This window comes from Protomyctophum parallelum (assembly GCF_964188405.1).
Source record: "Protomyctophum parallelum genome assembly, chromosome: 4".
In the NCBI taxonomy this organism is placed as follows: Eukaryota; Metazoa; Chordata; class Actinopteri; order Myctophiformes; family Myctophidae; genus Protomyctophum; species Protomyctophum parallelum.
The window spans coordinates 22,975,712-22,993,090 of record NC_139700.1 but is presented as its reverse complement, the minus strand read 5'-3'; the positions used below and the strand labels follow the sequence as shown (position 1 = coordinate 22,993,090).

General features: G+C 40.8%; 1 protein-coding gene across 1 annotated transcript; it reads right to left on the bottom strand.

Annotated features, from left to right (window-relative positions):
• Positions 1 to 3,298: 3,298 nt before the first annotated feature.
• On the bottom strand, positions 3,299 to 15,847 carry slc17a8 (solute carrier family 17 member 8; the record flags this gene model as incomplete). The annotated part of the gene is made up of 12 exons (XM_083762731.1): positions 15,711 to 15,847; positions 13,782 to 14,034; positions 13,013 to 13,131; positions 11,461 to 11,575; positions 11,193 to 11,280; positions 10,307 to 10,393; positions 8,335 to 8,471; positions 7,494 to 7,643; positions 6,815 to 6,947; positions 6,440 to 6,550; positions 6,189 to 6,316; positions 3,299 to 3,637 (listed from the first exon to the last, which is right to left on the bottom strand). The coding sequence occupies exons 1-12, from the start codon at positions 15,809 to 15,811 to the stop codon at positions 3,299 to 3,301; spliced, it is 1,761 nt and encodes a 586-aa protein (XP_083618857.1). The 5' UTR covers positions 15,812 to 15,847.
• Between the last annotated feature and the right edge of the window lie 1,532 nt (positions 15,848 to 17,379).

The window sequence follows — 17,379 nt, the reverse complement described above, 5'->3', positions numbered from 1 at the left end:
ACAAGCCGTGTTAAAGACAGGCGATTTTGTCAACTAGTTTTGCCAGATAACAAGCCTCTATAGCTTTAATACTGTATAAAAATATCACACCTGTGTGAAGTGAGCGGTGCAACTGTACCGTGTGAGGGTCCCCGCAACATCCAGACCCCCAGGAACACACCCAGGGGGGTGGCCCGGCCCGGCTCTTGTAAACAAGTGTAATGCTTAATTGGGTCGTCTTTGTATTGAGTTTGGGCTTGAAATGTACTGTAATTCTGCAAACTGTTAAATTAATACATATTTCAATCAATCAATCAATCAAATGTTGCTGCTTTCCGTGCTCGGACATACAGAGACAGACAGACGGACGGACGGACGGATGGATGGACAGACAGACAGACAGACAGACAGACAGAGCTGCGTATTGGAGCGGAGGCACCGCTCAAAAACATGGGGAGCAAAATGGTGTGGAGATGGGGTATTGTGTTCCTACGTTCGGTATAACAAAGTTTTATTCAGGGTATACTGAAGTTGACCCATAATAATAAGGCCAAATTGATAAAGGGTGTGGTTAAGCCCCCAATGCTCTGGAATATCCTACAGGAGGAATTGAGGCTAACTCAGTCTCTAACACATTTTAAAACCCTCCTGAAGACTGGACTGGCCTTTGCATCTTCTTGATTTATTTTGCATTTTCTACTGTTATTTTATTATTGCATCATTAATGTATTCCGTTGTTAGTGCTGTTTGATTGTTCAAGCACTTTGTAACTTTGTTTAAAAAAGTGCTATATAAATAAAGTTTTATTATTATTATTATTATTATTACTTGCACAAGCAGAGCGTGCAAGTAATGTTATCAGTCAGGTGCTACGATGCGTATGTCCCTTAGTAGCATATGATATGACGTCATATGCTGGCACGAAGCAGAAGTGCAGGTATGTTTTCCGTCATGCTACGAAGCGTATGTCCCATGACGTGATGAAGATATGTACCAATGTCCCTTAGCAGAAAAAGATATGACGTCATATGCTGGCACGGGACATACGGAAGCAGACCGTGCAGGTATGTTTTCCGCGTATGTCCCATGACGTGATGAAGATATGTACCAATGCCAGGGTATAATTGGTTTACGATGGTGACGTAATGATGATATGTTTCAGTGTCAGGTGGATTAAAAAAGGGACATACGCATCAAACCACCCGAGTAACCACATTATACCACTAATCAACTCAGAAATTACATATACATACATATATACACATAGACATATGAGCATATGACGTGATGAATATATGTACCAATGCCAGGGTATAATTGGTTATCGATGGTGACGTAACGATGACATGTTTCAGTGTCGGGTGGACTAAAGGTAATGCCCCTATGTATACATGTATGTAATCTGACACCACTGCCATAACAGGCATAAGTAATCATTACCATACTTCAAAATACTACTTGTCTTCATCCAAAAGCAAGGTACGTAGCAAATACTATACCTAATAATTCAATATTGCAAACGTTCTTTCACAGAGAGGCTGAGATTTGAAAGTTTGTAGCGGTCTACAGTACTTCATGCTCTGCTTGCGCACTAGTAGGCCATTTATGGCCTACTAGTGTGCAACAAGCAAGTAGGCACTCGACAGAGTGCAGTTCTAGTTATTATTATTATTATTATATTGTAACACGCTGAAATAATGCAGCAACGTGTAGGTGCATTTTAATGTTGCAATGCATTAGCCACTTTATTAAAGGCTTTTAACTTTTCTACAAGATTGCCTTTATTGGTCTCATCCTTTTTTTCATCAATTCACCCAGTTGTAACAAAGAGCACCTTGTTGTCGATTTTTACTCCGGCCAAACAGATGAGCTCCTTCCTCTCTTTTTTCTAAGATGGAATAATGATTTGGGTATTTACTGTACATTCAGTTGACAGGTAGGTGTTTCAAACTGTTATTTATTTTCCACTGAAGCAACTGACAAATTTAACTTTGTTGATGGAGTACGCACATGAAACTTTTCAATCAACATTTTAAAAGATTTTCGTTTCATGTTATTGAATAATAAGCCATTGAGGTCATCTATGCTTTTAAATGATAAATGTTAATATAAATAATAATGTAATACACTGGCAAGTGTTAAAGTAAAGTGCATGGCAAATCAATATCTTTTGTTTTCTCCAAACAATAGTGTAATCATTTCCTGTGCAAAACCTGCTTGCTCTCTATTCTTTCACAGTATTGAAAATCAAAGCTGTAAATTCACCAGATTAATTACATTTTTAGTGACACATCACTGTAAATGCTTCCAAACAGGGGCTTCGCTGGGTTTTCCTGCTTTACTTTAGTCTTACATTCATAAACTGCTATGGAAAGAAAGAAACAGCAAAAGAATAAATACATTATCAACAGACAATTGCATGATGTGAAATTAGCAGACATTTTTGTTTGGATTGGACATGCTGAATTCACTCAATATTTTGCCTCCATACACAGCAAAATCAATTTACAGATTCCAGAATTGTCCATTTTACTGTGAATGGTCTCCCAGTCAGCACCATGAATGACAATGATGGAAGTGTTGTTGAAACTGGATGTTCATACTAGAACCTGCTCAGAAATGTAGAGCAAGCTATTGAAGCTAACTAGTGGAATTACTGGACAGTAGCAAATATGTACAAGCAAAATGAAGAAGGCGCCTCACTTTACCACTGTGGTCTGCACCATGAATGAAACCAGTCACATTTCATAAACACATCTCTTTTCACGTTGCATAGCTGACACAAGACATTTCAAAACATGTTTACATGGTTGAAGGGAATCAACACACATTTCATTCCAACTTTGATTCAGATTCAGATCATTCAGATTTAGAGTGCAAAGACTGGTATGGTCAGTTATAGGACAAAATTGGAGTGTTGGTTTTATCAATCATTCTTCTGATCATTTTTCTCTGTTGAACAATCTCAATGTAGATTAGGGATAGTGGACCTTATTTTTCCATTCGTTCTCAAGTTTTTTACTTTGGTTGCTCACTATTGTCCATTTGGATTCCAATTCCCATCCCAAATAGATTGGTTAGTTAGTTAGATTAGTTTTTTTATTTCTTTGCATATAATTCTGAATGTTTGGCTGAACAGACCCATTCTGCATCAAGTAATCACATTAACATTAATGAACAGACAAAACTCTATAAAATAATGCAAGACCGCTGTTCTCTTCTCAGATGGTCTCTGACAGTTCCACAGGCGTACATTTTAACCCTTCAGCCATAACTCTAGGTATGTGTGAAGGGGAAGTTCCTGGCCCTGTAGGCCTTATCACTGGTACTGGTCCTGGTAATTCCCATTCGCACAATGCTGGTTCCCATCCTCCTCGCCTTGCATGGTCACTGCTTTGTTATTTTTCCAACCTTGTTTTCGTCCAGAAGAATTGTCTGACGTTCCGTAAGACTTCTTTTGTGCCATGATGCTCTCACTGCCGATCGCTGACTCTTCAGCGAGCTCATCGTCATCAAGGATTCCACATTTATCCTCGCTTGTGGTTTCAGGGTCTGCCCATTCCTGTTCCTCTCCCGATGCAAAGATAGCATAGAAGATGACCCCTGAATAATGCACCATGGAGGCGATCACAAACACATTCTGCCACTCTAGACGGGTCTGCATTGGGGAGAAGAATCGTAGTCAATGAGTCTACTGTTGTCACAGGGAAACAGTTTGTTTACTGATGCATACCAGATAACAGATGTTCTTATACTGTTATAATTTAAAGGACCACTTCACCACTTTTCAACCTATCTTCATATATTAGGTCCTCACTAATAATCATGAAAATAGAATAGGAGTGCTGTGGGCAGTTCAGAAACCGTCTTCCAGTGACATCATCGACGGGGAATACAAGCTAATAAAAACTGCAGGCTTTCTAGTCCTGAAAAGTTGCAATGCGAAAATGGAAGCCATCGTTCTCACGATAATGAAAATCTAAATATTTGTTTAAAAAAAAATCTGCCTAATGATGATGTCACTGGAAGACTGTTTCTAAACTGCCCATAGCCTTCCTATGAGACACAGACTGAGGTGAAAACAATCGTGCCATTTTTTCATGATTATTAGTGAGGACCTATTATATGAAGATAGGTTGAAAAGTGGTGAAGTGGTCCTTTAATGAGAATGTATAACATGAAACATTTACAATGTTAACACTATAGCCAATGTATAAATACATCAATGGGACTTATTTTGTGTGTGTTTTATACGTGTTATCATATTTTGTGTGTACTGACAGTTTAAGGGGTTGATACCTATATCAGTCCCTTGTCCCTGAGGGTTTTGCTGGCTGTAAACTAAAACTCATGTCGTCAGACTGAGACTCTGACTGGCATCCCAGCTTAACCGCCAGCGATCGCTACAAGCGCCCGCCCAAAGAGGTCATGCTTCTCCTTATACTCAACTGGAACAAAGTGGTTTGAACGGACCGACATTGACATCCTTAAAACAATGCACTCTCACTAAAAAATTAAAAATTCAGACCTGTCTAAACTGAGTGGTGCTGTTGGGGTGTCTGACTAGTGGGTGTCTGGCTAGTGGGTGTCTGACTAGTGGGTGTCTGGCTAGTGGGTGTCTGACTAGTGGGTGTCTGGCTAGTGGGTGTCTGACTAGTGGGTGTCTGGCTAGTGGGTGTCTGGCTAGTGGGTGTCTGGCTAGTGGGTGTCTGGCTAGTGGGTGTCTGGCTAGTGGGTGTCTGGCTAGTGGGTGTCTGACTAGTGGGTGTCTGACTATAGTGGGTGTCTGACTAGTGGGTGTCTGGCTAGTGGGTGTCTGACTAGTGGGTGTCTGACTAGTGGTTGTCTGACTATAGGGGGTGTCTGACTAGTGGGTGTCTGACTAGTGGTTGTCTGACTATAGTGGGTGTCTGGCTAGTGGGTGTCTGACTATAGTGGGTGTCTGACTAGTGGTTGTCTGACTATAGGGGGTGTCTGACTAGTGGGTGTCTAGCTAGTGGTTGTCTGACTAGTGGGTGTCTGACTAGTGGTTGTCTGACTATAGTGGGTGTCTGACTAGTGGGTGTCTGACTAGTGGGTGTCTGACTAGTGGTTGTCTGACTATAGTGGGTGTCTGACTAGTGGGTGTCTGACTATAGTGGGTGTCTGACTAGTGGGTGTCTGACTAGTGGTTGTCTGACTATAGTGGGTGTCTGACTATAGTGGGTGTCTGACTATAGTGGGTGTCTGACTATAGTGGGTGTCTGACTATAGTGGGTGTCTGACTAGTGTGTGTCTGACTAGTGGGTGTCTGACTAGTGGGTGTCTGACTATAGTGGGTGTCTGACTAGTGGGTGTCTGACTATTGGTTGTCTGACTCTCTCAGCTTCCCACTCTCAGCTTCCCAAACAGTGCAACACTCTCTCTCTGTTTCTAACTCAACAGCGCCACTATAGCACCTGTTGTTAAAGCCATAGTGAGAGACATAGGAACGGACGGACATTGCTGTTCCTTGGAGTGGCTGCACCACTCAAAAAGAAGAAAAAAAAAAAAGTTGACATATTGGCCGAAAGTATGTTTTATGGCAAACTGCCTATTCCAGTTTGAGACACTGCATTGGAAATGCAAATGAGAATTTGTGCCTAAAGGCCAAATTATGCTTGCCACATGCACAGATGTACAGTGACTGTGCTTGCCCACAAAAACATGGTCGCTCTGTTTGAGAAGAGGCCAGCTACCTGCATCTGTATAAGTCATCCTATGAAAGACAACCCAATATGCTCATTGGCTATCCATGGATTCCCACAGCTACAGGGACGCAGCAAATATAATCAGGCCTTCAGGCTGCCGCTAATGATTGTGTTCACAAAAATCAGGGTTCATCCAAGTTGGAAATTAAATTCCATGGAAATCCTGCCAGTAGTTTTTGAGATATGTTGTTTGTGACTAAAGTGATATACAGACAGACAGACAGACAGACAGACAGACAGACAGACAGACAGACAGACAGACAGACAGACTGACTGACTGACTGACTGACTGACTGACTGACTGACTGACTGACTGACTGACTGACTGACTGACTGACTGACTGACTGACTGACTGACTGACTGACTGACTGACTGACTGACTGACTGACTGACAGACAGTTGACCAATTGATATTGCCTTTCTTAGAGCCCTGCCACTAGCGAAAATAATATTGAGGTGATTGATGTATCATGCTATACCTTGTGTTTGGTAAGGGCTCCAACAATCAGTGGGCACACCATTCCAGACAGTGTTCCTACACCATTGGAGATACCCATCAAGATGCTGGCATAACGTGGAGCAATATCCAGATGATTGACATTGAAACCTGTGAATACAGGTTAGCAAGTTAGCAATCAGTCAATGGGGAAAAATGAATGGGGAATTATTTCCTGGGCCTGTCGTCGTCATGAAAGGGGGCACGCTCTATTACGACACTCTATTACTTTACCTGAGATGGCGAATCCACTGAAGCCAACAGCCAGAACCAGGAAGGTGATCGCCACCCCACGTGTGTGAGAGAACCCAACCACCAAAAGCAGAGTAGCCTCCATACCAAAGCCTGTGGGAAAACAGGGTTAGACAATATCACAGTCACTAAAAGGATCACTCTATTTTGGAATCAAGCAATGACACTCCAGCATGTTAAAGTTCCACTATGTAACTATTTAGCACATTATCTATTTAAATGGAAATCTCAGCCTTATTGCTCAAGTATCTCTTTCAAGTTGTTTTCCCATGTTTTAGCTGAAAATCTATTGTAACCACATTCATGTACAACATGTATGGTGCATCCAAATCTTGTTGTTTTACTACGTTCACATACCTCCACAGTTCATGATTTTCCGCACATTTGTGGTAGACATAATTTTGTTAGTACGCAAGTAGTCTGCCAGCTGTCCTCCAAATGGCACGACGAGGGTCATCACCAAGTGCGGCACGGCAGACAGAAACCCCACCTGCAGGGGGGGAGGACACATTGGTAAATAATGGGCTCCAGGAGGTTTGCCGTGAAATGAGGTTATATAGTATGAAAATCACTCACTTCAACGCAATATACATTGGGCTATTTGAGAATAGACGATCTACAAGCTCACAACACATTGCGATGCGCTGTGAGCTTGCAGATCTGCTATTTCCCCCCAAATATTGAAAGTGTTTGAAACATGTGGAATATTTCATGAATATTATATTTGCAATATATTTGAACAACATAAATATTGTATCTGGGTGCCTGGCACAAATATTTTCTGATGGGGGTCCTTGACATTAACCCATTTTAGGCGGGAACCCCTTTTGGTGTACGTTATGCTTTAGCTATTTAAAAATAGCAGATCTACAAGCTCATAGCGTGCCACCGAGTGGCGCGCTACAAGCTTGTAGGTCTGCTATTTTTTTTAAATCAAAGAACGACAGCTTTTTCAGAAAACTGTCAGGATGTAGAAGACATTTTTAGAAGCTGATCTCAGGTCAGAAAGAGTTTGAAAAACAAGACCGAGTCCAACCTTCTCGATGGGGAGGCCAAAGACTTCCTCGAAATATGCTGGCTGGCTGATGAGCAGCAGGTAGAAGGTCCAGCTGCGGCAGAAGTTGGCCACAATGATGGCATACACAGGCATGGAGGTGAAGAAACGGCGCCATGGAGTCTTGAATTTCTGTTGAGGGAGAAAACCGGAATTGACACCACATACTCTAAACAAAATATCTAGCCGTGTGTGTGCGCGTGTGTGTGTGTGTGTGTGTGTGTGTGTGTGTGTGTGGGTGTGTGTTTGCGTGCGTGTGTGGGTGCGTGCGTGCGTGCGTGCGTGGGTGCATGCGTGCGTGCGTGCGTGTGTCTGCGTGTGTGGGCAATTGGGCATGTGTGTAATTTAATTCGATTCACGTTTCAGGTATTTGTCCGACACCCTTTTTCAGAGTGTAGGCGGGTGCTGGGTGGAGGTTCAAAGTCTTGCTCAAGGACACTTCAATGGGACACACTGACTGATTGAATGTGTGACCTTGTAGCGTTGGGAAAGTCTCTCTAATCATTATGCCTGCTACCGTGCGATACAGCCAGAATGTGCATGTGTGTGTGTGTGTGTGTGTGTGTGTGTGTGTGTGTGTGTGTGTGTGTGTGTGTGTGTGTGTGTGTGTGTGTGTGTGTGTGTGTGTGTGTGTGTGTGCGATTGTGTGTGTGTGTGTGTGTGTGTGTGCTATACCACATGTGCTTGCACGCATGTGCATGCGTGTGTGCGTGTCATTTGCATGCAATGCAGATCATTTCATTTATCACCCCAATATATAATATAATGGCATGAAATGATCAGCATTTGAATAGAGAATTATTATAATTATTATTGTACACACCTCAATGGCATTCTCTCTGTTGTCTCCAATGGCTGCCTCTATGTATTTCCTCTCCTCATCACTGATGGTAGGGTGGTCAGCTGGGCTTCCATATGCCAGCAACAGCCAAAAGGTATACCATATGATCCCAAAAACACCTTTTGATAAAAGCAATATAAAGTAACTAAACAAAAATGAGTAAATAATGTGTTAAATTCATTACTGTGATGTACGGATATAGCTATCGTGATACCGAAGGCTTTGTCATCCATTACAGAGCAGGCTGAGGTAAGATAGATTCATTAAAATGGGTCCAGACCTTCTCTGAACCACAAGAATTTTAATTATTAAAACAATATGAACAAAGTATTAGTCACAGGACCCAGACAGGAAAATGTTCATTTACATCAATTAATCATGAGATAAGATCTCCTGAGAATGACCCCAGTCAGACACAGGCACCACAAAGTATGAGATTATGCAATGAAGTACTAATCATTTTAATGAAGTTCAAAAGCAATTCAGTCGTCACTTAATGCTAATGTAGCATTACGCGAAAGCGGGGATTGAACCCGGAGCTCCCACACGCCAGACCAATGCGCAACCCACCGTGCCAATAGGGCTGAGCCCGATTGGCAGGCCTGTTGCGGGCTGGGTCTTGGCTGGGGGCTACAATCACCCCCCCCCCCCCCAGTCTTTGCCGCACACAATGTCCCTCATGTCCCTCACGTGAGGATATCCCATAGAGTATTAAAAGGATAGAGACTGATCTGACACGAAGCTCCGCCCCCTCCGCTATTCATGTCAGTGGAAGTTGCTTAGTGGCGTTTTGAAGCAGCCGGAGGGACCGCCTATTTCCGCCTTTTTGGGCGCATTTCCGCATTTGACCTCCAAAATTTGGAGGTCAAATGCGGAAGTGCAACCGGGCGCTCAATGTATAAGCCCAGCTGCACAGGGTTTCCTCGTCATGAATCCACGGGTCCGCCTGCAGTCCTTCCTCTTACCACTAGGGCCCAGCGCTTCAACATTGGAGTGCCTAGCTGGCCCCTTGGGATATCCACGTCCTGCCGACTACGCCAGATTGTAGCATTACGCGGAAGCGGGGATTGAACCCGGGGCTCCCACTCGCCAGACCAACGTGCAACCCACCGTGCCAATAGGGCTGTGCTTAGTGTAGCTGGGGGCTACACTAAGCACAGGTGCAGGACAGCAATGTCCCATAAGTCCCTAACTCCCTCGCATGACATTGCAGCAGTTCTTTATGTCACCAAAGTGACAAAGTGTATTCAATGGCCTGTTGCTCAACAGCAAACATCGTACAGTGTACTCCAATTTGTTCCCTGATACATATAAAGATAAAGTTATACATAACTGTAGAAGGTGAGAAAAAATGTTAGTCCCATCTCAAGATAACCTGATGAAGGTCTAACAGACCGAAACATTGTTATTCTCATTAAAAACGATCAATTGCATTTGAAGACAGTGTGTTTTATTTATTTATACGATAGCAAGCTTTCGGCATCTTATAAATAATCTGATTTTACACAGATTTGAGTGGGCGGAATCTCAGTTTATTTTTTCAAATATACTGTACTTCATTGTGACTCCAGCACCTCACCAGAAGTAGTGTTTTTTTCTTTTTACTTAATTACAAAAATAGCAAGAATAGCAGATCTACAAGCTCACAACGCACACCGACACAACGTTCATGCCTCCCAATGTATGAATGAATGGACCATTGTAAGCACTCTGTGCATAGAAAAGCGCTATAAAAATTCAATCCATTATTATTATTAACAAGTGTTTTGAACTTTGAGCTATTTTCAGCTACTGTATATGAAGTATACAACAGGGCTTAAGATTCAACCTTTGAATTTGACTGAATTCAAATTATTTAGCTCAAATTTATTTTGTTCTATGTAAAGCACATTGAATTGTTGTTGAAAGTGCGATACAAATAACGGAGCCTTGAATGTCCTTATGTTAAACTTACCATAGATGTAGAAGACAGAAGGCCATCCAACGTCCTGTACCATAATTCCTGCTAAAGGCATAGCAATCACTGCTCCTGCATAAGATCCTGGAAACAGAAAGCGTCAAAAGTCAAAATCTGTACCGCTTTCATGGCAATATTTCATGTATTTATGATTGATTATTCGTTTAAAGAGGTATGATATTCACTTGAAATGTAGTTTGCATGGCCCTGTATTTTGAATTAACATTCAATACTCGACAGAATAATATAGCACAATATGTGTCTATAATAACCATGTATCTATCCTAATGGAATTTTAAGTCTAAATTAATAAATGTTTTAAAAATGCACAATTTCAGCTGTCCATGACATTGAAGGTGTTTTAATGTATATTCTATTATCTGATGTATTATTATTAATAATCAAATTTGTTTTGAATAGAGTGTGACACTGTATTTACTGTATAGGTGAATAGGCAGAGCAGATGAGCACTGCTCATGCAGAGCTTCATTCAATTCATACAATGTCAAGAAGCTTTTCATAGTATAGGTTGCCACGGTACCAGTTGTAATGGCAGCATCAGCAAAACAAACAGACAAAGACGCACTCTCCATAGTATGTGATTATATTCATAAATAATAATATTGTTTTTGTTTATCTAAAGTCCTAATAGTCCCTCATTTGAACCTTTTCCAGCTAGGAAAGTCAATTTGAAACAGTAAGTTCCTAAAACAATGTTGTTGTGTATTTAAAAGAAAGAGAAAGGGCTCTAGCATCTCCAATAATCCATGTTTTGGCCAATTATGTTTGTACAAAACATTTCTTACACACTGAGATTTTCACAATGCTTCAGGTGTCTTTACAATGTTGTTATTTTGAAGAGACCAGCTGATACTTGACCCACCACAAAACGAGGTTGTGGCCAGTCGACTCCGTTCTAGAGGTGGTGCCCATTTTGCCCACATCCCATGGCATGCAGGATATGTGACACCCTATCAGGTGAGAAGTACACAAAAGAAAAAATAAGATTTACTGAAAGGTTGAATTCCAAATTGGTCTAAATTCTATAGTATACAGCACAAACACAACTTCATTATCACTCTTCATCCCACAAGAGAAGTTTAACCATTGAAATATTTGAATTGGAGTTGTGAATGTGTGCACCTTCTTACCTCCACTAAACCCTGCAGGATGCGGACAAACATGACACAACCGTAGTGCACTCTTGCTGCTGATGGGATGAACATATTCAGAATTGACGTCAAGAAAATGGCTGCACCAAACACTCTGTAGAGATACAACATGGTTGTGTGATCACTCAGACTCTCAGAGACAATTAAACGTGAAGAGGAACACATTAATAAACAACTTTAATCTTTATAGCCTTAGTTGAGCCCTCAAAGCTCAAGTGCAAAACTATATTGTTAACAGTACAGTATATAGTTCAACATTTTGCTTGGAGGTGCACCCCATAGAGGCATCTCGATATGCATTTCAAATTTGGAGTTGATTGGATATTGCGTCCATGATATATGGCGTTTCTTGACTAAATAGTACAGGCAAACCGTATGGAAAAAGCTGTTTTATGCATATCACATGACTCCCAAGACCATGTGTAACTGTTTCTTAAACAGTGTCAAACAGTGACTGGCACCCTGGGTCTAAGTTTCACTACCAAACTATATTGTCAGACCTTATAACCTGTGTCATATGAGAACAAATCCACAGTATGTCTGCACTGCTGCAATCTCCTAGAGCTGGATCATGTGTTTTTGTGTCCTATATTGCCAGACAGTAGCTCAAAATGGCTGCAGTCCAAGGCACGAGGCAGTCAACCTTATAATTAGACAGATCTCATGCTTGTGCTTTTGATCGGCCTGAGATAAAGATGATTCCACTGGATCCACACATTTCTGCTTTTCTTAGCGCCTATTCCATTTCCCCCATATGCAACCCCCTTCCCCATCCTGCTCTTTTTCCAAAACGGTGTGTAAGTGACACTTGTAATATTCCAGTGTCTGGTGTTTCAGGCAGAAATCAGAGGCAGGATCTTTCATTATTAACTCTGTCAGTGGCGTGTCCTCTTTTCCTGCGAAGCTTTTATTACAGGACTGGTATCGGTACCATCAGCACTGCTCACCACCACACCACGCAATTTTAACCCTTTAACCACATGACTCCTCTCACGTCCCATATATCTGTATCCATGCCTAGTTCAGTCGCACCTCTCGTAATGAGATTTTTTAATGCCAAGGTTCCTCATGCACCTTTCTCTGTCAACGGCCCAACTTCCTGGAATGAGCTTCAAAGTTCAATGGTCTTTAAAATGTTGCTCCATGCCGCATCATTTGGTCAGTTCAGAGTGATGGTGATTGTGTGATCTGTTTTAATTAAGTTATTTTGTTTTAGTTGACTTGTTTTGTGTACTGTTTAAGTTCTTTATTTTGTAATTGTACCCTGATTTACATTCCTTGTCAATCTGTAATGGATTCAATATTGTGTCTATTATTGTAACCTCAGCCACATTGAACATGACGGCTTGCCCCTCAACTGTACTCCTGAGTTTAAATAAAGATGATGATGATGAATGTGGCTGTGTAGCACTGCTTCTGACATAGGTCTCACATAAATTGATCTCACACTAATCCTCAATACATGGAAAGAGACTAACACCTGTAGCAGCAACACTATCCTACACTGTTTTGTAAAACATGTGTGCGTTACCTGTTAGCAGCCAGCTTGTTGGAGATGAAACCTCCAGGAATTTGAGTGACAATGTAACCCCAGAAGAATGAGCCATGGATCAGCCCCACTGTCTCTGGGTCCCAGTTGAACTGGGCCATCTGGTTGGGATGGAGGAAAACCATTCAGACAACATGTCTGCGGGAGTGTGAGTGTTATTATAGCTTTAAATTTAATTTGATACTACTTTCTATGAAACACCCATTATAAACAACTTATAATTCATTATAATCAGCTTTAACACTGTATGATTATAGTTATAAGCATCATAATGCATTAACAATAGTCATAACATATAAAGCTTTTTAATTACTTATAACTTCAAGTATGATAATACTTAATAATTGACACTTACAGACCTTGTTTTATCCCCCAGAATCATAGTGTAATATAACTGTCAAATTGAGTTACATTATAATAGGCCTAATGTTCTAATGCATTATATTCACTGTTATAAATAATGAATTAGTGAGATTATATATTACATATGGACTTCATAGAAAGTGTTACCTGGATGTTCATTAATCCTCAAACCACATCAAACCGTTAATATCACAGATGTACAGCATACTGACTTTTCAATGAGATAATTAACTTGGAGATTGGCTATTTTATCCTGTTATAATCAATTAAAGTATAGTATTATCATTAGGATCAATTGTACTTATAATAAGAAAATGGATGCAAAGCACAATCCTAACAACTCATGAGTCAAATCTATAGTATTAATTCATCCTTGACTGTAGCCTACCTGGACGACTGGAGTTCCATTGATATAGACAGTATTGTTGTTCACCATCTCCACAATGGCAACACCTAGGTTACAACGTATGCCAAAAGAAATGCAGAAACCCAGGCCACTGAGCATAGCAATGATGTACCGCTTGGGCAGGCCCCCACAGCCACAGTCAAACAAGGGGACTTTTCGAGGTGAGGCTGCTACAGGCTGCCCATCCTCTGTCAGTTCAAAGTCCTCCTCCTCGGCATTCGCACCATCTATGTTCCTACAGTGGAAATATGACAAACAATCGAACTGAGGGAATAAGATATTGTGATTTGGTTGATAATATGCATTTTAATATTCATTCTTTACTTTCCGCAGGTTGAACTTATGTTAGCTTCATTGCAAATCATTGACCTTGCATTCGATGCATGCGTTTAAGGAATCGTGTACCGGTACATTTGTGTTTGTGTCTTTTGGGTTCACCTTTTGACTTCCTGTTTGCAAAAGGTGAAACTGGCTGCAGCAATAGCCTTAAAGGTTGTAGCACATCAATCTATATGTTGCTCTCAACTTTTTCTCTGTGCAAACCTGTTCCATTATAAGAGACTTTCTCCACCCTCATTCCCCAGCATCCATGGATGCTTTCATCTGTGTGCATCAGATTTACACCTAAGTTCATATTCAGGAAAACTGAACATCCTTAGATGAAAGAAATTCTTAGTCCATCATAAACACTGCAGTGTTAAAGGACAATTTTTGAGGGGCGCTATCCCCTCCTAATTATTCAGCTATTAGTGTAGATTTTTGTCCTACACAAACTCTAAATTCCCATTGACAATGAATGGAGAATTTACGTCATATGTGTCTGCAGAGCAAATCGGCTATTTTTGTCCTACACAAACTCTAAATTCCCATTGACAATGAATGGAGAATTTACATCCTAGTGTCTGAGTAAATAGACATGTTACGTCATAATGGTGTACGATGACTAGAGCGCCCTTCACACGCGTGTGATTTTTTTTTACATCCAAAGAGCCTCAATGTTCATTTTTCAGTGTGTGAGCCTTTTTGTTGTTCATGGACTTTCATGCATGGTCTCTCACACCTTTATTTATTTAATTATGTATTTTGTGTAACAATAATAAACATGTCCTTGTGAGACATATCTGTGTTGTGGCATTTGATAAATAATAAATGATAAATAATGATGCAAGTTGCAACAGATGCATGTACCAAACTAATATGGAATAAAGCCTACTAATTAATTATAATACTTAGACATTAACATCTCTCTTTTTTTATTACATTTTTTATGTCACTTTTAGATTAATCTGTGAAACATTACAATGTATTGGACTGAATGGAGAAAGATGTATGTTAAATATTTTCCTCATTAATGTGCATGGCACTGTAGACTCACTTGAAAAATGAAAATATCACTTAACAGGAAATTGTGTACTTATAGTGCTTTATCTCTCTAATGACAACAATGTGTGGAGGCTCCACCTTCCGTTTTGACATATGTATCAGATATGAAATATGGATCAGTGTCTTAAAATAAATTCTGAGATTACATCACTGGCAAGCAAAATAAATCAAATATTTATTTATCTTCAGGATCTCTGAGAACAGAGCATATTGAGCTTAATGTGCTCGCTACAAGGCTCTCCGGATCCCTCTGGCAGCTAATGTTTGAGCTCTCTTAGTGTGGCACTCTTTCTTATATATATCTGCTAGTTATAATGACCAATTATGAAAGAAAATGATAAAAAGTGAATTGTTTAAACAAAATATCAGGTTCAGTCTATTCATCAGTATTTGGAAGTGAGTCATTCACACCAAGCTTGAACACAGTAAGTGCAAAGTGTTAATGTATCCATATGTAACTCCCAGAATTAAATGAACACTCAGGACTCTAGTGTATGCTCTTCCAATCCCATATTAAAACAAACTCACCTTTGAAGGTTTCCAAGGGAGTCACTAACTGTGTTCTTCGCCGCCTCCTTTCCAGGCTTTAGCACCTTCTCCTTCAGCCCTGCTAACCCTCCAAAAGGCATTGTCCTCTTCTACTCTGCTCTCTGCTGCTGTTTAAATCACAACAGTGTCTTTCTACCTTACTGGAAATGCTTTGTTCTGAGAAAGAAAAGGAGAAAGAAATCCACTAGATGCTGTTCCTCATCCTTCCTAAGTTTTGGGCACTGGGTGGCTGGCTCCACCTTTCAGTGGTTCCGAGGGGTCCCTCGGATGTGAGTTGGGCTTCTTCTCTGCACTCCCCTTTGCTGCGACTAAAGGACTCTGTCAGGAGGTGAGGAGGAAGATGAGCTGAGCGGGGAGTAAATGCAGATGGTGTTAACGGTCAGTTGTATCAGTATTCCTCTGTGTCAAAGGAACCATGCAGGTATAGAGCCTGGAGGTGGAGCTTGTGTTACCTCCCTATAGGATCCAGTGGAGAGACTCCAAAATGTGAACCAAAGTGTAGAATCCAGCTTTTAGTGTCTATAGGTGTTGTAAACTTTGTCTTGCAGCTGAACTGAATTGACCACTCTCCTTTCCATCTCATAGCTCCTCTATTCTTGGTGAGGCATCTATGGGGGACTTGCGATCCAGAGCCCAGCCCCTTAGTTTAACCCTCATCATCTCTCCAGCAGCACCACCCCTACAACCGGTTAGGTTAATCTGAAACCAGCCCAGATGATGAATTATTAAATATTGACGAGCTCAACAAGTCGCATTGAAGAGAGAAGGGAGGGAGCTGGATTGCTGTGGTGTTACATGCAAGCAGGTGAAACCCCAGACACAGCCATCAAGTTCCAGGTGCATGCTCACATTCATTAGCCGCCTCTGCACACTGGCAACAATGGCTCCAATTCCTATAGTTAGACAAGTTAGTGAATCCTAACTGCTCACATAGCACTGCATATTGTATAATCTTATCACAACTATCATTTCTATTATTGAATAGTATTGTATATTTGTCTATCATTCAATGTTTTCAATAAATTGAGTACAAAAGGACCCCAATGGAAACAAATCCTATTGTACTGGCTGTACTTCCCTGTGCTTGCATGCAAACTGCTAATGAAGTATTCAATCAATCAATCAATCAATCAATGAAATAGTGTTGGAAAATTTCCCTAACTACATTTTTCCATTTTTAATTATTAGTGTGGGAAAACCATCATCTTCATGGCCAGGCAGATCATCAAACATGCAGTGGTTTGAGAAATCCAGATTAGATTGATGTATTTATTATCCACAAGGGAAATTAGTTTTGCTCAGGTCAATGCACACATTCAGGACAATACACACATATACAAATACAATAAAACACCCAGCAAAGCATACCAGATATTGAGATTTACTCTCATAGGCTATAGAGAGATAACAGGCAAACGTTGATCAAAAATAACAATTCTTCTACATCTCTAATTGTGTAGACTTCTTGTAAATTAAGTATTGCAGATGTTTAACAATAATTTAACTTTTGAGAGCGTGAAATGAAACCAAATGGACCCGTCATTTTACGGGTTCAATATCTAATAATAGTCCATTTGGTTAACATTTGGTCATTTTTTAGCTGATGTGGACCACCTGGAACCCCCTTAAGGACCACTGGTGGTCCTCG